General features: G+C 42.4%; 1 protein-coding gene across 6 annotated transcripts in view; it reads right to left on the minus strand.

Moving 5' to 3' along the window:
- MBOAT1 (membrane bound O-acyltransferase domain containing 1) overlaps positions 1–26,369 on the minus strand; it is a 111,692-nt gene that overhangs the window by 44,852 nt on the left and 40,471 nt on the right. For 5 of the 6 annotated variants that reach the window (XM_013977464.2, XM_005665613.3, XM_001928343.4 and 2 more), the window contains exons 2-3: positions 7,422–7,567; positions 5,376–5,453 (exon numbers count right to left, since the gene is read on the minus strand). In XM_013977464.2, the coding sequence (XP_013832918.1) occupies positions 5,376–5,453; positions 7,422–7,567 (224 nt within the window). Of the gene's footprint in view, positions 1–5,375; positions 5,454–7,421; positions 7,568–8,065; positions 8,168–26,369 lie in introns of those variants that run through there. The other variant, XM_013977465.2, reaches the window with a different exon arrangement.

Raw genomic sequence — 26,369 nt, forward strand, 5'->3', positions numbered from 1 at the left:
TGGAGCCCCTGGCCTGTAAGGTCCTGAACTCAGAGGCTCCTCTTCACAAACCTTCCTGTTTACACAAGGATCTCCCTGAAATACAAATCATCACTATACTGCCAACCACTCCCTTCCTGAAACATTCTGTTCTCTTGGCTTCTTTTCTCCTTATTTTCTCCACACCTCTCTGGTCAATTCTTCCAAGGCTCTTGCTCAGCTTATCTTCCTCCATCTATTCCTTAGTGGTAGCTCGTCGTGTTCTGCTCAGGACCCCCCCTGTTGATGCTTGAGACTCCAGTTACCACCTACTCAGGTCCATTCCATGGCCTCCTTCAGAGGCTGGCCCTCACCACCCTAGAGTATAAACAAGCAAGGTGCGCACACACACACTGTTCAGAACATTCATCACCTGGTACTAGAAAGACATGTGAATCTGATTAACTACTATCTCGTGTACTAGGCTGAAAGCTCCATCAAGGCAAGAATGGTCATGTGCGTTTCATTCATCATTGGCACCTACTGTATGTTGAATGAACAAACAACTAAATGAATGCTACTCACCTTTGAAGCCTCCAGTGGATCCCACTATCTAATCACATCAAAACTCCTAAGTACAGCAGCCAAGGTGCTTCACGTGCTAAGCTGTCCTTTCCCTTTCTGGACTCTTCTTTAGTCACGTTCCATGTCCCCCTATGTTAAACCACACTGGACTGCTTCCTTTTCAGAATGACATCCTGCATTCTCAGGCCAGGTATCTTCCCACATGTTCCTTCCTCTGCCTGCAACTCTTTTCTCCATCCTCAGTCTATCTGGAAACTTTCTAATTATCAGATTAAGTCTCAGCTCTGATAGCACCTGGCATAGTCTTGCTCCATCCTTTCCACTCTCACTCCCAACGCCATACATTGCTCCACTGCCTGATTTCTCTAGTGCTACATGCTAACCTATGTAATTACAATGTTAAAATTACATGTAATTATCTATTTCCCCAACTCATTGTGACCTTGAGCAACCCAACCCTTGGCCATAGAAGGTGTTCACTTAACTGTTACTTGAAATGGACTGAAATGAAAACATTATAAACATCTTTAATGGGTCAGGAGCCCATCAGAAACAAATTCACAGGGGATGACTTTTAAACGTGCACTATAAAACAGAGAAGATATATATTCTGATACCAAATTATCTTGAAATTCACAAATTCACATTAAAATAACTCATGGGGACTAGATCAACATAAGGAAGAGTGAAGCACAGATAATACAAAGTCATTTGGTAGCAAGGGAACGCCAGATGCCAAGCATGATAGATTTCTATAAACTCTAAAGCATTCTGTGGCTTTAGCTCTCTTTACCAGTATTTGCAAACAGAGATGTTACTACACAAAAAATATCTTTTTCCCTCCCCTGGGTTCATCTCTAACCCTTTCCAAACCAAGAAGATGGTGCACAAAGCAAGTGTCCATGCAAAAGCAAATCCCTGAAGAGCTGAAGGATGGAGTTAAGTCTTTTTGCCTCCAGTACCTGCTACTTCTTCTCAAGCCAGTTCACAAGGGTCAAGGCAGAAGTACAAAGCAGATCCAGACAGATTCTTCCTTAGAACCAAAAGGAGCTAGACCCATACCTCTCTGTGACCCCACCCTCTCCACCCAGAGAGAAAAGCAAGTTCAATTCAACTGTTATCCTAAGACCCACCATTCAAGGATAGGGCTAAGTATGAAAACCCAGAACAACAGGACAACACAGTCATGCCCTGGACCAACCTGAAACATCCAAGGAAACCAGAAGCAGTGGAGAGGGCATGTATTCTAGAGGCAGACCAACACGAGCTCAAACCCCAGCCCTGACAAAACTATCCTTGATGTGAGAGGTCAGGACAGCAGGTATTTTAGGAAGGAAGGGTGTGGTAGAGTTTGGGACCTAAGCAATGGTAACAGTATCCTCTTGACCCAGGGGGTGGTTATAGGGGTACATTCACTTTGCAGAAATTCATTACGCTGTACATGGATTTACTTCTCCAAGCTTTCTCTTTTTTTTTTTTTCATTTCTGAAAAAAAAAAAAAACTATATCCTATAGAGTTGTCCTAGAAAGAATATATTTGTAATAATGATAGAAAATATTACATGTAATATATTAAGTGATACACTAAGAGTTGTATATCAAAAATAATGCAACATAATATATTTAAAAGAGCTTGGCCTAGCACTTGACACCAAGCAAGTTCTCCAAAATTGGTAACTGATCTCCAAGTTCCCATGTGAGGACTCCCGTCCTTGCAGATGCTATGTTCTGTTCCTGTTGTTCACGTAAATTAACGCCTGTGACTTCTGCCCAACAGAGCATCTTCAGAAGGAAACAGAAATGGTACCGCAAGAACTCTCTAGACAAATCCTGGCTAACAAGAGTCAGCCCTGAAATGGGTTAGTTCCACTCGGCAGCACATCCTAGACTTTCCCTCCTATTCCCAGTGAAGAGAAGAGGTAACAACTCACCAAGAACCCAGAAATCCTGGTCTTGAAGATAACTTAAGTCCAAAGCACCATAAACCCTGCATTTTATAGGCGGGAAATCTGCTGTGCAGAGAAGCTGCCTGGCTTTTCTGAACTCACGCACTGCCAGCAAGAGCCAGATTTCCTGACTCCAGCCTCGTGTTCTTTCCCAGCAGCCAGAGTTAACAACTTCCATCCATTAGGAAATGGGGCCCACTCCCTACTTTTGCAGGCTTGGCAATGACACAAGCAAAAAAGAGGAAGAACTTGCTCTGGCCTTTTTGCTCTTTGGTCTTATGACCTGGCTGTCTGCTACTCCAATATTATTGTGGGGTAACAGGGCCTGTCTGTAAAGGGCTCAGCTCTGCCAAGGAGGAAGGATTCCATTCCTGGCCAGAGGCTAATACAGCAAACCTGGACACACAGCTTGACCCCTCTGAAAAACAGACTAAGCCCTACCAGCATCACACAAGGGTGTGAAAAGCTGACAATTTACAATTTGTTGGGAGTTCCAGTTGTGTCACAGTAGAAACAAATCCGACTAGCATCCATGAGGATGCAGGTTGGATCCCTGGCCTCACTCAGTGGGTTAAGGATCTTGCGCTGCTGTGGCTGCATAGGCAGGCAGCTGCAGCTCCGATTCGACCCCATGCCTGGGTACTTCCATATGCCGCAGGTGTGGCCCTAAAAAGTAAATAAATAAATAAATAAATACATACATAAAATAGAACCTACAATTTGTCAGCTGGTTGGAAAAGTGCTCTGGAGATGTGATGACATTTTTATTGATCATTTAATTGCTTCTGCCATCAAGTACAGGAAAAGCCAAGGACTTTTACCTCCCACTGAAACGAGCATTTTTGACATAATAAGAAGCATTCCCCAAACATTCTTAAAAGATTAGAAATATGGATTTTCTGCTTCCTTTCTGAAGGAAGGACACATAGAAGAGAGATGATTAGAATTCAAACTTCCAGGGCTCTTTTGAAACCTAGGTTGAATGACTCTACAAGTTAAAGGCAGGCAAAAATAGTTTCCTTTGAAAACCAGAAATTTATTGGAAGCAACTGCAAGATGACACACTAAAAGTTAAATTCCAATTTGTTTTAATGAGAGTTGCAATGTTTACTTTAGGTTCTCTCTTGCTATTGTTTTGTTTTGTTTTTTGCCACACAGGCAGCAGGTGGAAGTTCCTCGGACAGGAATCAAACCTGCACCACACAGCAGTGACCAGAGCCATAACGGTGAGTACGTAGGAGCCTTAACCCTCTAGGCCATCAGAGAACTCCCTAAATGCCTTTTTTTTTTTTTTTTTTTTTTTTTTTGGTCTTTTCAGATCTGCACCTACGGCATATGGAGGTTCCCCGGCTAGGGGTCTAATCGGAGCTGTAGCCGCTGACCTACGCCAGAGCCACAGCAATGCGGGATCTGAGCCGAATCTGCAACCTACACCACAGCTCATGGCAGCGCCGGATCCCTAACACACTGAGCAAGGCCAGGGATCGAACCCGCAACCCATGGTTCCTAGTCGTATTCGTTAACCTCGACGGGAACTCCTCCTATGTTTTTAAGAAGGAAAACTATTGTGCTAATAGTCTTATGAATCAAAGAGATTTCTGAGGCTGAAATAAGGCATTTACTTTTTCAGAGAAGCTATCAGAAAGGAAGCCAGAGAAGGGTAAACGTCTTTGCAAGCATATTCATTCCTTCGTTACATAAATATTTATTGAGCCTTCACTTGTGCCAGGTATTGTTCTAGGCTCTGAGGATACGCCACAGAACAAGAGAGAAAAGTCTTTGTTTTCACAGAGCTTACATTCCAGTGTTATTGAAAGGCCGAATTAATTCTGAGGTTTCAGAAAGACCATGGGAGACAGACAATGCAAAACAGATACTCCAGGATCTTCCATAAGTGCCAAGCCCGTAGCCTTCAAGGTGGAATTTACTTCTGTACTTTGAAATCAAAGTATCATGGTAAGAATATTTCTTCCTTTTTTGAGGAAGAACTTTCATTGGACATATTTAAAGTACCTAAGGTTTCGATGTATTTCGTACTCAGAAAATCATAGTCAAAATAATAAGCCTATCCATCACCCCCAGTCCCCAGTTGCTTCAAGTTTCTTGTGGTCCCTCTCATATCTCCCTGAACCATCTCACCCCCACTTATCTCTGATCTGATTTCTGTCACTACAGATAAATTGGCATTTTTTAGGGCTGCACCCATAGCATACAGAAGTTCCCAGGCTAGGGGTCAAATCACAGCCACAACAACTTGGGATCTGAGACCTATCTGCAACCTATGCCACAGCCACAACAACTTGGGATCTGAGACCTATCTGCAACCTATGCCGTAGCTTGAGGCAATGCCAGATCCTTAACCCATTGAGCAAGGCCAGGGATTGAACCCACATCCTCATGGATACTAATTGGGTTCTTAACCCCTGAACCACAATGGGAACTCCTGAATTGGCATTTTTGAGAAGAGAATTTGTGTGGCATCCTTCATTCCACCTATTTATTTTGAGATGCACCCATGTCATTGTGTATGGTATTTTCTCACGCTTTTTTCTTGCTGAGTAGTACTCCACTGCAGTGACCATTCAGGCTGCTCCCAGGTTGTTACTATTACAAATGAGGCAGCCTAATCATGATAAACTCTCTTTCACCTGAGTCCCAATTCACATCATACTTTTTCCAGAAAGGTTTCTCTGAAGACTCCCTGAATTTAAGGTTTCCCCTCCCTCCTTTCTGATAGCCCAGAGAACTTAGAAATTAAATTGCTAATTTAGGAATTAAATTACTAAATTAAATTAGTAATTAAATTACTGTGGCAAATGGGGAAAGAAGTACATCTCAAAGATCACAAAAGATGTCACCTTGCATTGTTCCTCCCCAGGGTCTTACCTGTGAATATTGGATACGCTGGCAGTGACCATAAGTCCATAACACATTAACACCAAGACAAAAAGATGCAAAGAGTACCTGGAGGACATCACGGGGAAGAAGAGGGGACACTGAGTATATTTCATATCTACACACCTCTTGGCCACCCATACTGCATCTCCACCTCCACTCCCACCAAAAAGCAGATGATCAGTTAACTCATGTTTAGGCAAGACAAAATAAATCAAGTATTTTTGTTCTATGTAATTCAAACTGTATCTTGAAATGACACTAGGAAGTCATGATGTAGCCTGCCAACTTCAGTGAAGAGAGTTTGTTCTAATTTTAAAGTACCAAGACCATTATTTCATTCTATTTTATGGCTGAGAGGTATTTTTTGTTCTTTTTACGGCTGAGTAGTATTCCATTGTGTATATGTACCACATCTTCTTAATCCATTCATCTGTCAATGGACATTTTAGGTTGTTTCTGGGTCTTGGCTCTTGTGAATAGTGCTGCAGTGAATACATGGGTACATGTATCTTTTTGAATGAAAATTTTGTCTGGATATATGCCCAGGAGTGAGATTACTGGGTCATATGGAAGTTCTATATTTAATTTTCGGAGAAACCTCCATATTGCTTTCCACAGTGGTTGCACCAATTTACATTCCCAGCAACAGTTGAGGAGAGTTCCCTTTTCTCCACACCCTCTCCAGCTTTTATTATTTATAGACTTACTAACGATAGCCATTCTGAAGTGAAGTAAGTCAGAAAGACAAACACAATATGCTATCACTAATATGTGGAATCTAAAATATAGCACAGGAGTTCCCATTGGAGCTCAGTGGAAACAAATCTGACCAGAATCCAACAGGATGCCAGTTCGATCCCTGGCATCACTCAGTGGGTTAATGATCTGGCATTGCTGTGAGCTGTAGGGTAGGTTGCAGATGCGGTTCGGATCTGGCATTGCTGTCGTTGTGGTGTAGGCCGGTGGCTACAGCTCTGATTCGATCCCTAGCCTGGGAACCCCCATATGCTGCAGGTGTGACCCTAAAAAGACAAAAATAAATTAAATATAGCCCAGATGAATCTATCTACAAAACAGAAACAGACTCACAGACATGGAGAACAGATTTGTGAGGGGGAGGGGGAAGGGAGTGGGAGGGACTGGGAGTTTGAGGTTAGTAGATGCAAACTATTACATTTAGAATGGATGAGCAATGAGGTCCTACTGTACAGCACAGGGAACTATATCCAATCATTGTGATAGAACATGATGGAAGATTATATGAAAAAAAGAATGCATATATATATATGCATATATATATATATATATATATATATGGGTGGATGACTGGGTCACTTTGCTGTGTAGCAGAAATTGAGAGAACACTGTATAGCAACTACAATTTTAAAAATGAAAAAAAAAAAAAATACCCAGACCAAAACTGAGCTGCATACACATCATCCTTTCTCCAAATTTTTGTTGAAGGAGGAGACATAATCTTACTACCCTGAATGAATTTACAAATTCCCTTGAGTTGTATTTCTAGAAGTGTTCATTCCTAAAATCTCTTTCCCAGGAAGTACCCCTCCCAGGGTACTTCCCCAGCTTACCTAGTAGAGAAAAGTCTCAAGAGTACTGGCTTTCTCTGTTAAAAAATAACACACTCCCTAAGACTCACATTCAAGCCATTGTTCAACTTTAAGTGCAGGATTAATGCCAGTATCTCTAGTGATGCAAGAAAAACACCAATACAACCAATGACCAGGAAAGAGTCCTTGTTGGGAAAATTAAACTTTGTAACATTCCATTTACATGACCCAGGGTGAGATCAGCAGAAGTCTAATTTTAAGAAAAATTCACTGAATTGGTTTCTAAAAGGCAGTTGGTCTCTTGGTCCAGGTTCTTACAATTAATGGAGATTCTTGTAACATCCCCATTATTTCACAGTTAGAAGAAACATCATATATTTCTTTCCTTAGTGCCTGGGAAATGCCAAGAAAATCACCACAAAACACCCAAATGATAAATATTTGACTTTCAGAGGCTCATACTCACCAGCCGAAGCAAAAGATGACAAAATAGATGCCAAAGATGGTGGCAAATGCATGCCGGACATCAGGGCTGGTTTTACCGGGACTTAGGTAGATGCGGAACCAGAAAGCAGCAAACAAAGCAAAGAGCTGGCAGGCCACGAAATTCACCTACATGGGAAAAAAGAGAGAATCGAAACCTTTAGTGCTTGATCTGTGTGCACCTTTTTTCAGATTTCTTCATCTGCATCTCAGGCTCGGATGTAGATGTTTTCCTCAGCAGAACATTCGTTTGGAGGAGGTACGTTACGAGAGATTGAAGAGATAGCCCGCAAAGTTGTTTCTCCAATCCTTTGACTCGGGCCACGGCTGCTTTCCCGCCGACTGGGAGGTCACTCTCCTGCCCATCTCCCAGTGTTACCCTAAGATAAAGAATGTGTTCTTTCTGCGATGCAGCTGAATCAGCTCCACGAGGCTTCCCTCACTGGTACCCAAGAAGTCAAAAGCCTCTCCAAAACAATCATCAGCTGTTTTCTGACTCCAATTTTTCTCATTTTAAATTAACACCTGGTAAGCAAGAGCATTGCTCAAATCCAAGGTATAACACTAAACACACATACACACACCCAAAACCCAGACCCGCATTAAACTTGCAACACCAATACCTACCCAGTTATGCATAATAGGCACCATATTTCCTTAGAAAAATCTCAGCGATCTCTCTTTTGAAAGTATTTTACTGCAGTTCTTTCTGTGATGCAGTAGGTTAAGAATCTAACTCCAGCGGCTCAGGTCACTGCAGAGGCACAGGTTCAATCCTTGGCTCAGCTCAGTGGGTTAAAGGATCCTGCATGGCCAAAGCTACGGCATTAAGTCACAGCTACAGCTTGGATTCAACCCCCGGCCTGGGAACAGCCACATGCCACAAGTGCAGCCATTGAAAAAAAAAAAATTACCTAAAAGAAACTATACAACAATTCCTTGATACTCTTGGGAAAGAGCAGCTGCTTTAACACAAAACCAAAATACGTTAAGTGGTTTAACCATGAATTAACCCTGGAAAAGCAGTTTAAACTTTTCAGAGCATTCAGAATGAAAACTTCAGTATCAATTTGCTTTTAGAAGGGATCTAGGATAAAAGTATTTGAATAGACCCTCAATTTCAGCCTCAACAGCTTTTCATGCTACAAAGACTGTGGCTGCTAGTGAAATTCATCAGGGCAGTGGTCCGAGGCAGGGCCAGCTCCACCCAAGCTCATTTGTTTTCCCAACAACAACAACAACAAAGAATAAACTCCCTGTAATTCAAAGAAAACAATACCTTCAGAAAATTTATTTTGTTTTAAAAATTGACTGTGCTGGGGTTCCCCTCTATTGAGAGATCCTTCTTTACCAGTCTTTCCAGAAATTTATTCCTGCGACTGCCCACGCTCCCTTTCCACCTTGAAAGAGAGGAGATGAACATGGGTTTTAGCCTGCATGATGTGGTCATATCTCTTTGAAGCCTAAATACACAATTACCAGCTCTCCCTCTCTCTCTCTCTCACACACACTACACACACAATTAGAAAAATAACTTGTCTTAGCAAGGTTCAGAATGTAAAAGAACTGGTAGGTAGAAAGTCAAAGTTAAGATCACCTGTAGGCGATCAATCATACATTCTTTCATTGTCTAGATCCAAGGGCCAGCCCACAGTCACAGCAGCACATACTTGCTCAGAAGAGCAACCAAGGGGAAACTGGCTCCATTCTTTTTCGCTGGCCGGTAATTATAGAGCATCCCCGCCCAGGAGGAGTGATCCAGAGGCTAGAGCAGCAGTTCTCAAAAGTATGGTCCCCAGACTAGCAGCATAAGCAGCATCACCTGGAAACTTGTTAGAAACACACATTCTCAGGCCCTACCTCAGACCTACTAAATTAGACCCTCCCAGCATGAGCCCAGTAATCTGAGTTTTATCAGGTTCCCCAGGTGATTTGGAGCGTCGTTTGAGAGCAATTGGGATAGAGGGGGAAAAGGCATAATCCCTGCCTTCGAAGTAATAAAAGTCAATTCAGATCTAACAAGAAGTGGACAAAAAAAAAAAATCAAAATTGTCCAGAACTATTTTAAATAGACATTTGAATCCATTGTAATAATAAACCTCACCCCACCTGTATATTGTGCCTTGAGATACTACTTAATAATATGACACATCACAATTGACAGGATACTCAATATATTGTTTGTTTAATCAGTAAACAAATAATAGGCAGCTGGGGGAAAAGGAGGTATAATCCCTGCTTTCAGGAGTTTATAATCTAATTGGCAAGAGAATGCAAACAACCTACAAGTAACTATAAAGTAGCAATAACACAGTGAGTATTTACTATGTGCCCTGTAGATCCAAAGAAAATGACAGGAAGCTCATGGTTAAGAAAGGATGAGATTCAGGCGGACAATCAGGAAAATTGCTGAAATAGGTGAAAATTGAGGACCATTACAAACACTAAAAAAGACTGTTGCCTGTATGCTACTCTCTACCATTCTGATAGAATCGGCCTGGCGTCAGGACTTTTCAAAGTGTCTAGGTGATTCTAATACGCAGGCAGGATGGAGAGCTCCTGGTTTAGACGAATAAAGAGAGAGACCTACAGAGGGACCCACCAGAAGCTGGGCCTTCCAGGAATGAAAAACACCAGTACAGACCAGGAAGGTTGGCACGTGCAAGCTTGGGGCAAGGATGATGTGGTATAGATTTGAGAGTGATCAGGAAGTTCCCATCGTGGCTCAGAGGTAATGAACCCAACTAGTATCCATGAGGATGTGGGTTTGATCTCTGGCCTCGCTGAGTGGGTTAAGGATCTGGAGTTGCTGTGAGCTGTGTTATAGGTCTCAGGTGCGGCTTGGATCCCACATGGCTGTGGCTGTGGCATAGGTAGGTAGCTGTAGCTCCAATTGGACTCCTAGCCTGGGAACTTCCACATGCTGCAGGTGCAGCCCTAAAAAGCAGAACAAACAAACAAAAAAACAGAGTTATGAAAGCCTGGTGGCCATCACTCAGCCAACCCAGGCCTTCTCAGGTCTGCTGAGCTGAGCTGGGTTAGTCATCTTCAAGACCCCTTCAAACCTATTTCCAAGGAAAAGAGGGCCTCACCGTGGGAAAACTGCATCAAATCTTGTCACCCCAGCAACTGAAAAGGACAAAGAGAGGACTCACTTGACGACTGAAGCAATCTGCCATTTTTCAGTCACCAAAATATCATGCGTGGTCACTGAATGCCCCAGTTCTGACATTCACTGTAAGTGGGTAGCCTTAAGTAATTCACGGATTTAACTCCACAAACATTTACTGGTTGACTCTGTATGACAGATACTGGGGACAGTGAGCAAGACGCTGTCACTACCCTCAAGTTAAGAAAAGACTTACAGCCGCTGGGTTTCAATTCCCTTTTCTGAACTGATCCCTCATGCCTCTTCCAGCTCTAATGGCTTCTGATTCCACAGCAAATCAGATCCTTTCTCCTTAACCTTTAATGGATTGCTATGGATTAAAGCTCCCCCCCCATACACAAACCCAACCCACTCTCCCACCCTCCTCCCAGGAGTGAGTCAAGGATGGCAGGCTCAGAGTTCAGCGGCAAACTGTTCCAAGGCAAAAGTAGAAGCCCACAACAGCAGCACTTGGTTCTAGCAGGAAGGTTCTAGAAGACTTGCTTTTCAATTGCCACAGGTGCCTCTTAAAAGGTACAGGCTGAACCACAATTTGAGACCACTTCACACCCATTAGGATGGTAATTCTTTTAAAAACAAAATAACAAGGATTGGCAATGACTTGGAGAAGTTAGAACATGTGTGCACTGCTGGTGGGAATGCAAAAGGGTGCAGCCGCTGTGGGAATTAGTACGGTGGTTCTTCAAAACAGTAAAATAGAATTACATGCAATCCAGCAATTTCACTTCTGTGTATGTACCCACAAGAACTGAAAGCAGGGGCTTGAAGAAATATCAACCCACCATGTTTACATCAGCATCATACACAGTAGCCATAGGGGAACCAACCCAAATGGCCACCAACAGGTGAATGGATAAACAAAATATGGAGTAAATATACGCATACAATGCAGTATTATTTGGCCTTCAAATGGGGGAAATTCTGGCACATGCTGCAACATGGATGCACCTTGAAGATATTATGCTAAATGAAATAATCCAGACACAGAAGGACAAATAGTATCTGATTCCACTTACATGAAGTACCTAGAATAGTAAAACTCTTAGGAACTGAAAGTAGAATGGTGGTTGCCAGGGACGGAGGGATGGAGAGAACAGGATTATACTGTTGAATGGATACAGTTTCATTTTTGCAAGATGAAAAGAGTTCTGGAGATGGATGGTGGTGCTGGTTGCACAAGAGTGTGAATGTACTTAACGCCACTGAATTATATGCTTTAAAATGGTTAAAATGGAAAATGTTATGCATATCTTACTACAGTTTTAAAAAAACATAAAGGCTGAAGCATGTTAACAATTTCTTTGTGTTTCCTAATTCATATCAATACTGGTAACTGGGGAGTTCCCATTGTGGCTTAACGGAAACGAATCTGACTAGTATCCATGACGACACAGGTTCGATCCCTGGCCTCGCTCAGTGGGTTAAGGCTCTGGTGTTGCCGTGAGCTGTAGTGTAGGTGGAAGACGCAGCTCAGATCTGGTGTTGCTGTTGCTGTGGCTGTGGTGTAGGCCGGCAGCTACAGCTCAGATTGGATCCCTAGCCTGGGAACCTCCATATGCTAAGGGTGCAGTCCTAAAAAGACAAAAACTAAAAAATAAATACCGGTAGATGGGAGGAACTATGACTATCTCTATGGCCAAGACTGGCTAGCTGCCATGACAAAACTCTTATAAGAGCATAACTAGATCTTTGCTTCTTTCTTCTCAAAATTGGAGGCATTATATTTTAGAAATATACCTAAAGATGCATTTGATTTCACGTATGGGATCTAATTCCAAATGATCTTGATGGATGGGGAGAGTGGAGTGAGTATAAATCCGTGGTCCCCAACTGGGGATGCTTTGCTCCCTGGGGGATACTTGGTTGTCACAACCAGAAAGCAGGTAAGGGTACTACCGGCATCTAGTGGGTGGAGGCCAGACAGGGTTAAACATCCTACAAGGCACCGGAGAGCCTCCCAACCCAAAAATGTTCCAGTCCAAAATGTCAGTAGTGCCAAGGTTAAGAAAGCCTGGTGGAGATGAAACGGGATTGACTGCGAGTTTCCAAGTGTTGATGCTGAGTGCTGGGTACATGAAAGTTCACTCTATTGATCTCTCCACTTTCACATATGTTTGAACTTTTCCATAATAAACAGGCTTTTTAAATCACACAACTTGGAAAGCCAGTCACTGACCTGAGATGACATAGATTTTAACCCCTAGTGATTCCAAGTAATTGAAACTTTATCCACATCAGAGACACAGCTGAGTGAGTGAGTAATGTATGTAAATATAGAAATAAACCAGAACCATAAAGGGATCATACTTTCCTAAGTAGGAAAAGAACCCCCTTTTATGAAATGATCAAACTCCTGAAAGAAGAGAACCAGACTGTAACAAATGCAAGAGAAAAAGATCTACCTTCGATAATGATCAAATTAAGCACTTGGAATCTCCCAGCCCATGACCTGCAACAGATCCAGTGGTGACCAGCAGAGCCAGATCACTGGGCTGCAAGACCCAGCTCCCTGCTCACTGGTTGAAAAGTTATAAAATGCACTTCATCTTGGCTCCCAGTCCACGCGATGGAGGTAATGATCATAGTAATAGCTCACAGGGTTGGGTTTTGTTTTTACTTTTGTCTTTTTAGGGCTGCACCCAAGCATATGGAAGTTCCCAAGCTGGGAGTCAAATAAATCGGAGCTGTAGCTGTCAACACAGCCACAGCGACACAGGATCCGAGCTGCGTCTGCAACCTGTGCCACGGCTCATGGCAACGCCAGATCCTTAACCCACTGAGTGAGGCCAGGGATTGAGCCCGTGTCCTCATGGGTACTAGTCGGGTTCGTTATTGCTGAGCCATGACGGGAACTCCCACACAGGGTTGTTTTGAAGACTAAAGAAGCTAATGTAGAAGATTACTCGAAACAGTCCCAACACTGATAAACACTTGCAATTAATACTATTCTATAACCACTAAATTAAAACACACATGGCGCACAGATTAAACTCCATATGGGATTACCACTGTTGAGCTGTTAAGACTGGCTTCCCCAGGCTCCACCCTGCTGCCCTTGGATGGATTTCCTTTTCCACCCATCACTTAGGCAGCTGCCTGAGTCTTTCCAGGTGCCCTTTCTTCCACAGGGAAAGGCAATGCAGCCTGGGATGAAAAGAGTCAATTTCTGAGTTTTCTAGCAGCAGAGGGAAATCTGAAAGTCAAGGCAGTCTCCAGAAATTAAGGACAGATTTCTTTTTTCCTTTTTTAATGCTGAAAGTTTAACTTCACAGTTAGAGCAAAACTGAAGAATTTAAAGCATGGAGTTTCTATCATAATCCCAGAGGGAAGAAAAACTCTTAGTCATGTGAGAGGTATTTGGGGCACAAAAGTTGATAAACAGTTTGGCCAGTGAGTTGAAGGAGGGATTCAGTGGGGAAGGACTAGCACTTAGACAAGGGGGCAAAGGGGTCAGCATAACGGTGCTGAGACCGTCGAGATGGATGGGGTACCAAGAGAAGCCTGGAGGAAGGATGCAGGTATCACAGTAAAAGAGATGCTTGCCTCGCTTCCCAGAATGCAGCCCGGGGAGATGGCCAGCCCTGCAGACAAGCACTCTATAGAGGACCACAGTGATGGGCTCCTCTTGAGCAGAGGCCAGCAAGGTCCCAAGGGGAAAGGGATCCAATGTCCACTGAAGGCACAAAGGGCTGCAGCTCATTCCCAGGTGCAGAGGGAGACAAACCTTTAACATAACCCACCTTAAATGGGAGGTAAGCTGCCTAAAACTGGCATTTTAAAAAAATTATTATTATTTGGGTTGTTTTGGTGTTTTTTGTTTTTTGTTTGTTTGTTTTTGCCTTTTTAGGGCCACCCCCTTGGCATATGGAAATTGCCAGGCTAGGGATTGAATCAGAGCTGCAGCTGCCGACCTATACCACAGCCACAGCAATGCCAAATCCGAGCCACATCTGCAGCCTACACCTCAGCTCACCGCAATGCTGGATCCTTAACCCACTTAGGGAGGCCAGGGATCAAACCTGAGTCTTCATGGATACTAGCCAGGTTCTTAACCCACTGAGCCATGACAGGAACTCCCCAAAACTGGCAGTTTAGCTGGAAAGCTAAATTAGGTTTAGTAGGGAGAAATTTTAAAGGTTCCATTTTTTGAATACATGTCTGTGGCTGTAAATTTTAAACCCACTCTTATTACCTCTATTAGAAATGTGCACAACATTTGTACACACAATAAAGTACACCTCAGTAGTATTTCTAGTCATAAGAAGGAAACTAAAAGTTCGATAACTAGTAAAGCCACTGATTAACATATAAAACAGCTAAGGGATGCTCTTTGCTTTATAATCCTATTTGAAAGGAATACAATGGTATTTGCTACAAGCCATACTTTTGACCAATTCCTGGAAATGTATTCATTGGATAATGAAAAGCTTAATGCTGAAAAAAAATGTCAAGGCATTATTTACAAGATAAAATGAAGCAAAATCTGCCTACATATTTAGGATAATAGAGGGATAGTAATTAATGGTAAACCCATTCAGCATAATTGTTTAAAAATGAGCATTAAAAAGCACCTGTAAGAAAATGGAAAACTATAATTAATTAATAATAATTAATAATAATTAATAAAATTAATAAAAAGGAGAATATTAAATTGTTTGGACATCTACAACTATATTTGAAATATAGTTCAAATATAATTTGAATATAATTAATAAAAAGGAGAATATTAAATTGTTTGGACATCTACAACTATATTTGAAAAAATACTGGCATATGGAAAAAGGCAGAGATAATATGTAAAATGGAATGTGGCTCTTTGATGAGGATGACAGGAATTTTTTTTCAATTTATAATTATAATTTCCATAAGAACTTCTTATATATACACGCACACACCCCACACACATACACGTCTCCCACACACAATCAGGGCACTCTAAGAAACGCATAACCATCCTTCTTGAATTCTATTTACTCTATCCTCAGGGTTGTCTTTACCAGCACCTACTAGAAATAAAATTTAGGGAGGAAATAGGCATAAATACAAGTCAATATGTAAAGAGTTTCACCTTGAAGAAAAACACACTTTTTACAGGCAGCAAAATCTCAAGAGTAACCCTACGGATGGACAAAGAAGATGAAAATAGGCACATTTATATTTAATATATTTTCACTAAATTTAAAAGGAAAGTGTGTGAAGTTTTGTTCATTTGTTTTTTGTCTTTCTAGGGCCAAACCCTCAGCATATGGAGGTTCCCAGGCCAGAGGGCAATAGGAGCTGTAGCCACCGGCCTACACCACAGCCATAGCAACTCAGGGTCTGAGCCACGGCCTACACCACAGCTCACGGCAATGCCGGATCCTTAACCCCCGGAGCAAGGCCAGGGATCGAACCTGTGTTCTCATGGATACTAGTCAAATTTGTTTCCACTGAGCCATGACAAGAACTCCCCAAATGTGCCAAGTTCTGACGTTTCTCTGATGCCCTCTCTCCAGAGCAAGAAAGAAAGCTGTACTTCTGTTCATGACATCCAACAACACACCTTCCACAAGTAAAGGACTGGGCAGGACTTTCTACATAAAGAAACAGGACAGCACAGCTGTTTCTCTCTCTCTCTCTCTCTTTTTTTTTTTTTTTTTGTCTTTTTTATGCATATGAAAGTTCCCAGACTAGGGGCAGAATTGGAGCTGCAGCTACCAGCCTTCGTCACAACCACAGCAATGCCAGATCCGAGTTGCATCTGTGACCTACACCGCAACTCATGGCAACGCCGGATCCTGAACCTGCTGAGTGAGGCCAGGGATCAAACCCACATCCTCATGGACACTAGTCAGGTTCGTTACTGTTGAGCCACAATAAGAACTCCCAGCACAGCCGTTTCGATCAGACTCTTCAGCACAATCGAGCCTGACATAACTGGGATTCAGCAAGAGCTCAGTTTCCTCCTCTCTCGCAAGATTTCAAAATCACCACAAGGAAATCAAACACGTGCCCAAGGGTTTGATTTATTTCACCAAAGCCCAATCAGACTGGGCTGCAATTTTCACATGTAAGTTTTCAATCTTTCTGCTCTTGTGCACTGCGGAAAAGTCATTACTTGGGGATTTCTGTGCCGTGACCTTCATGATCTTCCCCTAAAAAAAGAACTTTGCTAGGAGCTCAAAGCACTGCCTTTCTCCTAATGAAGAGATGCAAGCAGGCTATTTTTAACAAACAGCAAATATTAACAATTCAAAATTATTTCACCTTCTACAGTGATTTACCAGTGGTTCACCAAGGCTGCATAGGCAACTGTCCAGGCCTGGAATGTTTTTCTCAGCAACACTGCCTTATACGTTTCAAGACAAAACCAATCTAATTAAACAATTCCTTATTTAAAGGCAAGCCTTTCCTCCTCCACAAATAGTATTCTCTCTTTTGCATTGCCTCCCACAAATCAATGTGGCCTGCAAAATATATGAAAAATGCTATTCCTTTCGGTACCACAGAACAAAACGGGTCTGTATCATACTCCTTAGTTCCTCTGCACTTTTAAAAGACATTCTTGTTATCCTTTAATTCCAAACTCCTTGGAATGTCAGCAAGAAATGCTTTTAAATCTGCAAAAAGCCAATGTTTTCCAAGCCCGCAGATGAGCAAATACAATTTAAGACTGATAGTCGATGGGTGTAATTTATAACCAAACCTCTAAATGCTATTCTATCTCCTCAAAACAATACACGCTGTTTGGTGAATGCTTACCAAGTGTCAGGCACAGTGATAAACTGCACATAAATGATGCCATTTCAGCTTCCCAACTTTATGAAACAGCTTACTCCCAGTTTACACAGGAGGAAAAGGGAAAACAAACAAACAAACAAACAAACAAAAAAACCCAGTTAAATACAATGGCTGAATTCACAAAGCTGGTGAGTGACTGAGACATGGTTTAAAACCTGGCTTGAGTCCTCACTCATTATATTGTATCACTTCCCCTCAACCTCAAACATTCTCCCCAGAAATACGGTCACTTGGGGAGAATTTAATAGTTGCCTGTACTAATTTGCTCGGGCTGCCGTGTCAAAGTCCCACAGGCTGAGAGGGGGAGCAGCACTTAAACAACAGAACTTCATTGTCTCACAATTCTGGAGGCTGCAAATTCAAATGTCAGCAGAGACGGTTTCTTCTGAGGGCTCTCTCCTTGGCTTGTAGACAGTTGTCTTCCCCTGTGTCTTCATGTGGTCCTCCCCTGATCCATGTCTGCATTTAATTTCCTCTCTTTTTTTTTTTTTTTTTGGTCTTTTGAGGGCCATACCCACAGCACATGGAAGTTCCCAGGCTAGGGGTCGAATCGGAGGGCAGCTGCCAGCCTATGCCACAGCCACAGCAAAGTGGGATCTGAGCTGAGTCTGCGACCTACACCATAGCTCAAGGCAACGCCCAATCCTTAACCCACTGAATGAAGCCAGGGATCGAACCTTTGTCCTCGTGGATGCTAGTCAGATTCATTTCCACGGAGCCATGATGGGAACACACAAAGTTCCTCTGTTTATAAGGTCATGGGTCACTGGATTAGGACCCAGTTTAATGACCTCATTTAACTTAGTTCTTTAAAGACGCCTTCTCCAAATACCGTCCTATTCTCAGACACTGGGGGTTAGGGCTTGGATTTGGGGGGAACACAATTTGGCCTATAATACTTCCCAATAAAAATCCTCAAAGACATGGAATGAAACAGACTTCATTTTCCTTGGGAAGTTAGCAAGACCCCAACCAAACTATGAGGGACACTGTGAGTCTTAGCAAAAGCAGGAGCCCCCTCCTCACCTGGAGGTTACCTCTCAGCCCACTACCAACAGTTAGTGCGAGGGCTTCCCAGCTCCTGCCCCTGCCTCTCTGCTCCCACTTATGACAACGCCCATTAGCCAATAATGGGTTTACATGTGTTGAGAAAGTCCATGAATCCTTTAAACTTTGTTTCAAACATATACGTTTTAAGTAAGAATAACTGGCATTTATTGAGCATGTGCATTTACTGACCTCCACAAAGATTATGTTTTTGGGTTTTTTGTCTTGCTTCACTTTGTTTTTAGGGCCACACCTGCAGCATATGGCAGTTCCCAGGATAGGGGTCCAATCAGAGCACAGCTGCCGGCCTATACCACGGCCCCAGCATCATGGGATCCGAGTTACATCTGCGACCTACTCCACAACTCATGGCAACACTGGATCCTTAGCCCACTAAGTAAGGCCAGGGATCGAACCCACATCCTCATGGATACTAGAAAGGCTGGTTAACACTGAGCCACAACGGAAACTTCCAATTGGCTGTTATTCTAAATATTTCACATCTACTATCTCATTTAATCTTCCCACAGCCCTCAAGGACTGCTGACAAAGCTGAGACTCAAAGTAAATGGCCCCCAAACACTCAGCTATAGGGCAGCACCATGAGTAAAAGCGAGATGCTTATCCATTGCCTGTCGTTGCCTCTCTGGGGGAGCCCTGAATGAAGCTGTTCAAAGTCCTTTCCAAGAACTCTCTTTTTTAGGGGGATGCTGGGTGAGGGGCCCAGGGGAGGCATGTGGAAGTTCTGGGCCAGGGCTTAAACCCACATCAGGGCAGCGACCCAAGCTGCTGCAGTGACAACACCAATCCTTGACCCAATGCACCACAATGAACTCCCGCAGCACCTCTTCTTTGAGGCTCACACACACCTTCTCCCTGAGTTTTCACACTCACATGACAAGCCTCCACCCACTAGCTCAGAGCAAGCCACCCAGTCCCTCTGGAATGAGATAATCCCTCTTCGACTTTGCAGAAAAGAATTCTGGATACTTGGTTTGAGTTTAAACTGTACAAGAAGGCCTGTAGCTGACCTTATTCTGTAAATATCATGTCATGTATTCATTGTGATTTACACTTAAAACCCTTTAAAAACTGGCTCCAGTGGATACAAGAGAGAAATATTTATGCCATCTCTTTAACCACGGCGAAGAAAATCCTTGAAATAAGTAGATGATATCTTTTAAGGCTCTTCCTCCAGCGTGCCTTCCACCCCATAAATCATATCCTTGGCGCAGTATACAGGGAAGACTGAAGAGAATTTAGGACCATTTGAGGAATCCTGAAAAATCTTGTCCACAAACATGCTGTCGCCCATTTCCCCATTAGAATTAATTCTGCCATTAGTCAGTTAAATTGATGATGATGATAATAACAATAATAATAATAAATAGCCCTTAGGGTGCTAACTATATCTCAGGCACTGCCCTAAGTCCATCTGCATGTATAACTCCTTCAATATTCACAACTACTTTTTTATTTTTATTTTTTTGGTCTTTTTAGGGCCACACCCGCCATGGCATATGGAAGTTCCCAGGCTAAGGGTCGAATTGGAGCTGTAGTTGCCAGCCTACACCACAACCACAGCAACTGGGATCGGAGCCACGTCTGTGACCTACACTGCACTCACAGTAACGCTGGATCCTTAACCCACTGAGCGGGGCCAGGGAGCAAACCTGCGTCCTCATGGATACTAGTTCTGATTAGTTACCACTGAGCCCCAGTGGGAACCCCTGCAGCAATTTTTCACTCCTACCATCCCACCAGTTACATATGAGTATGTGTCCTTTACCCCTCACCAGCAGTGGATGCTATAAATCTGTTTAATTTTTCCAATCAGGTGGAAGACTGGTAGTACATGAATTTCAACTTGCATTCTCCTGACTACTGCTTGAGCATCTTTTCATTTATCATTAGTCTTTAGCCAGTGAAGTTATTAGCCACTAGACTAACATTGTCACTACTGTAAAAAAGGGCAGATGAATTAAGCACTCAGATTTAATCCCTCAGTATCTGTGGGGACCGGTTCTAGGATGCTAGCAGATACCAAAGCCCATGGATGCTCAAGCCCCTGTTCAAAATGGCCAAATGTAGTCAGCCCTCCTTCTCCTCAGGTTCTGTCCACAGAGAACCTGCAGATCTGCAGATAGGGAAGGCAGACTAAAGAGAGCTAGCAGAGCATAGAACTAAGAGCTCAGGATCAGGGGAGTTCCCGTTGTGGCTCAGTAGTAACAGACCCCACTGGTGTCCATGAGGATGCAGGTTTGATCTGTAGTCTTGCTCAGTGGGTTAAGGATCCCGTATCTCCGTATCTCCATGAGCTGTGGTGTAGGACACAGACATGGCTCAGATCCTGCATTGCTGTGACTGTGGTATAGGCCAGCAGCTACAGCTCAGATTCAAACCCTATCCTAGGAACTTCTATACGCTGCAGGAGTGGACTCCCCACCAAAAAAAAAAAAAAAAGCTCAGGTTCTAGAATCAGATGGCTGAGGACTGAATCCCACCCTAACTCACCCCCAGCTATACACCTTGAGCTAGTTATCTAACCTGTACGCCAATTCTTCTGTAAAATAAGTATAATAATATAACCAAACCCTCACAGGATTAAATGAGTTAATATATGTAAAGTGATTAGCACAGTGCCCATCCAGTGTGAAACACTCAAAGGGTGCTAAATATCACCTCTTTTATTTTCTGTCAAGCTGTTTACCCAACACAGTAGCAAGGAGAATAGCTCAAATGTACTAATTAGAGTTGATCAATTTCTCTGCACATCCTTTAGTAAAAACCATATAAATGATGGACCCTAAATCACTGACAGCCAACCAAATGCATAATAAGCTCCTATATAGTCAGATACCTGTCCTAAATGTAAAAATGCAATTAGCCCATCTTCTTTCCCAAATGAGATTCAATTGAGTTTTATGACTGTGCTTTAATAAGGTCACATTCACTACTCTAACATTTTTTTTTCTTTCTCTTCTTTTTTTTCTTTTTATGGCCACATCTGTGGCATATGGAAGATCCCGGGCCAGGGGCTGAATCAGAGCTACAACTGGGGCCTATGCCACAGCCATGGCAACACCAGATCCAAACCTCATTTGCGACCTACACCACAGCATGTGGCAAAGCCAGATCCTTAACCTACTGAGAAAGACCAGGGAGCGAACCTGCATCCTCACAGACCTGATGTCAGGTTCTTAACCCACTGAGCCACAAAGGGAACTCCACTCTAATATTTGTTTGAATCTCATTATTTAAAAATTCTTAGACATTACACATTTGAAATAGCAGAATTAATCAAGAAATATAAGACCAACCAGTATGGAGTATCTGATTATACTACAGCATTGTCTTTCTTTTTTTTTTTTTTTTTGTCTTTTGTTTTTTTGTTGTTGTTGTTGCTATTTCTTGGGCCGCTCCCGTGGCATATGGAGGTTCCCAGGCTAGGGGTCGAATCGGAGCTGTAGCCACCAGCCTCCGCCAGAGTCACAGCAACGCGGGATCCGAGCCGCGTCTGCAACCTACACCACAGCTCACGGCAACGCCGGATCGTTAACCCACTGAGCAAGGGCAGGGACCGAACCCGCAACCTCATGGTTCCTAGTCGGATTCGTTAACCACTGCGCCACGACGGGAACTCCTTTTTTTTTTTTGGTTGGCGTTGTCTTTCTTATGAAAAAAAGGTATATACACATGCACGCACGCATGCACACACAAGCAGGAACTGTATTTGGTTGTTCATGTCACTAGGGAGGCAGTAAATACAAATATCATCAGTGTTTTCCCAGTGGGTAAAACGGAGAGGTTAAATAAGGCCATTTAACAAGAGAAAGGAAAACAGACTCCCAAGTCACCTCTTTCCCCAACAACCTATGCTGCCTCCTAAACAAAAAACCTGACTTGAACAATTTCTTTCCTAGTGGACTTAAGCAAAAACTAACCACTCCAAAGAAAGTACCCTCCATACACAGCCCCACTTTCCCATCACTCATAATACTACTTCCTATTTAAGATGCTACAGAGAGTGATATCTTTGGGGACAATGGAAAAATGCAAAACCAGGGCTATATTTTCTTATGCAACACCCTAGGGTGTGACCAATTATCTCAGACTATTATGAAATTCTCAAAAATCTTGAAACAATTAATTTTAATTTTGTTTAAGTTGAAAACAAAACCTATCACCATTTAGCTTTCATAAAATATTGCTCTATGGGGCCAGATAGGATACAACATAAATGTCACAATTCCACTCATGGAGAAACCCAAAGCCTGGTGGGCCATTGTACAACCAGGGATCATCAAAATAGGAATATCTGGGATTCTGCCTGGATGTCCCTAGGAACTAAACTATTTTTAGTTCCTATCATGTAATCACCTTCTGTAAAATATGTGTTTATTGTAAAAGGGAAACTCCAATTTGGACCAAAAAAAAAAAAAAGCCCTTAGCCTACTCAACAGGAAACAAGACAACAGCTTCCAAACATAGGAAACAAGTTACCAACTATAGGTTAAAAAATGTTCCAATAGTAAGAAAGCAAGATTTTCTTGGGTGCTTCTTAATTCTCCCACCTATAGAATCATAGGGATGAGCAGGGTGAAGGATTTGTATTTAAAATTTTTAATTACAAAGAACCTCTAAAATCATACTTTATTTCTCAACCCCCACTTCATGCCATAAATCATGACATTTCCTGAATACTCCCAAATAACTGCTCTAAGTCACCAATTACCTCCTTATTTGCTAAAGCCAGTGAACCATACCTAGTCTTTGCTTGCCATGAGCTCTGGGCAACATGTAACGCTGCACATTCTACTCTGCTCCTTCCTCTTGGCTCACCGAAACTCTCCTGATTGATTGCCTTCAATTTTTTTTTCTTTTCTTTTTTTGGTTGCACGCAAGCCATGTAGAAGTTCATGGGCCAGGGATTTAACCTGTGCCGCAGCAGTGACAACACTGGATTCTTAACCCACTGAGCCACCAGGGAACTCCTATCTTTAACTTTCTGATCACTCCTTAACCCTCCCCTTTGAGAGTTGTTCCCCTGCTACCTGGCCCTGCCAAGACAGTGCCCTCTGGGGGCCATCCCAGGCCAGCGTCACTTCTCATGCTGTGTCATATGCCAAAGGATCTCTCTTATTCCTGCGCCTCCAGTTAGATGACTTCCAGATTTCATCCTCTAGCCCAGATGTTCCTCCTGAATTCCCAGGCATATATACACCCCCATACCTACTGGAAGCTTCCTTGAAGAAATCACAGACGCCTACATTTCTCCATGTCCCTAACAGCTTATCATCTTCCCCCTCACCTAGTCCTCTTTGCCTTTCAACCACCCAACTCTTCAGGCCAGACACCAAAGAACTGCACCTCTCTTTTAAACCCACCTACAGAGAATCAATCTCTTCACTCTATTAATTCTACCTCCTAAGTCTCTCTTAAATCCCTTTACCTCCCCTGCTACATCTGCCTTAATTCAGGCCACCATTTATTTCCCCTGGATGACTTCAATGGCCATTTAACTTATCTCCCTGTCTCTGACCATGTCCAAGCTTTCCCAGCCTCCTCCTCCATCCTTCTAACTGCAGCTGAGAAGTCACCTCCTCCAGGAAGTCTTTCTTTCTGCCACTCCCACACCACCCTAAGCTTCTGTGGGCACAGCACTTCTCACACTGTGTGGTAAAAATCTCATGACCTGGGCAAAGAGCTTGAAGAAGGCAGAGGCCATGTCTATCCTTTCAATCAGTGTGTCCATAGTGCCTGTAATCTATTAGGTTCTCAAGTTTGGAATGAACGAATGAATGAATGGTAGGTTCAGGAGCAAGGGAGGTTAGTCACCTAAGAAAAGATAGCTAAAGGAAAGGCAGAGCAAAAGTAATAAAGAAATCTAAAGACCATGCTTCTGCTTCATTCTGTAAGGAATACAGTTCCAGGCCTCTATTAGGCATTCAGAAAAAGTTTACTAGAAGCTTATGTGTAAGGATGGACTGTTGGGGGCCACGAGTGACTTGTCAGAAGTGTTTTTCTTTGAGTTACAGGTGTCACTTGTTTATTTATTCATTATTTAGTTTTGCTTCTTTTTTTTTTTTTTTTTTTTTTTTTTTAAGGGCCCATCCGCAACATATAGAAGTTCCCAGGCTAGGGGTTGAGTTGGAGCTGTAGCTGCCAGCCTATGCCACAGCCACAGCCATGCAGGATCCGAGCCGTGCCTGGGACCTAAACCACAGCTCACGGCAATGCTGGATCCTTAACCCACCGAGCGGGGCCAGGTATCGAACCTGCATCTTCATGGATCCTAGTCAGATTCATTTCTGCTGGGCCACAATGGGAACTCCTGCCAAAATCATAGGAGGATCTGCTGCCTTGCTTTTTCAACTCTTCTTCTTAAAAACCAAACAGAATGTAAAATCTGAATGTAAAAAAAGGCTTTTTTGCCTTTCCAAATCTGCAGTTAGTAAATGCCCTATTTTCTTGTTCCAAGAGAAGTAAATTACCAGGAGAACTACAGTGAAAAGTCCTGCAGACACATAAAAGCACAATATGTTTGTATGCATATGCACACATAAATATACATATACATATAATTATAACCTTAATGTAGACCTATAGATGATCAACCATATATTTAAGAAACATTTCTAAACAAAAGGATTCACAAAAAAGTGCAGGAAAAAGGCAAAAGGTATAGAAATATATGAACACAGTTTAGCTTCCTGGATGGACTCTATGAAGAAAAGGCAAGTTCTCCTCCATGTCACATAAAATTGGAATTTTGTGGTCTCTGAGTAATATAAACTGGTATTTTCTAGACCTATGTTCCCATACAAGAAAAAACATCTGAAAGTTAATCTAGGATTTAAATCTTAAAATTCCATAAAAATAATCATAAGCATTCAAACAGGTTTTTAAAAGATACCAAAATGGAATGGAAACATTTCAGCAGAAATGATTAATGACTCATTTTGGAAAATCCCTAAAACGGAGTCTAAATACAATTTGGCTGTTCATAAATAGGAAGACACAAAAGAGATTAAAAATTTTGTTTGACTTAGGAAGAGACAGACCAGAAAGAAGATAAATTTAAAAACGTATTACATGAAGAGCTAGGCAGTGTCGGTAAATATTTAGAAATACTAGGTTTAAAGTACAGAGAAAGGAGAAAGACAAAAATGTTGGGGAAGGGAAGTAAATATGAAGGGAAAAAACCAAGAAGGATATGGTTTAACTGCTGCTACTTACAAGGCTGTTTTCTAAAACTCAGATGAGATCTTAGAATTGGCAGCTGAATGTGAACAATTAACACTCTAGAAAAAGTCTCTTTTCCCAGTAGAATGTGAGGGTCTCTTGGACGGAAACCGTGTGGCTTATTATTCTTTGGATCCCTGGCATTTAGCACAGTGCCTGGCACATAAGAAGCATTTAATCTCTATAGAACGAATGAATGAATGGGAAAAGGTATAAAGAGGAAAGCTAAAGAAAATCTAGGAGAATTTCTCCAAAGAAGATATACAGATGGCCAACAAACACATGAAAAAATGTTCAACATCGCTGACTATAAGAGAAATGCAAATCAAAACTACCATGAGACACCACCTCACACCAGTCAGAATGGCCATCATTAATAAGTCCACAAATAACACGTGCTGGAGGGGCTGTGGAGAAAAGGGAACCCTCCTGCACTGTTGGTGAGAATGTAAACTGGTACAGCCACTATGGAGAACAATTTGGAGATACCTTAGAAATCTATCCATAGAACTTCCATATGACCCCGCAATCCCACTCTTGGGCATCTATCTGGACAAAACTCTACTTAAAAGAGACACGTGCACCCACGTGTTCATTGCAGCACTATTCACAAGAGCCAGGACATGGAAACAACCCAAATGTCCATCGACAGATGATTGGATTCGGAAGAGGTGGTATATATACACAATG

Source organism: Sus scrofa, chromosome 7 (assembly GCF_000003025.6).
Source record: "Sus scrofa isolate TJ Tabasco breed Duroc chromosome 7, Sscrofa11.1, whole genome shotgun sequence".
In the NCBI taxonomy this organism is placed as follows: Eukaryota; Metazoa; Chordata; class Mammalia; order Artiodactyla; family Suidae; genus Sus; species Sus scrofa.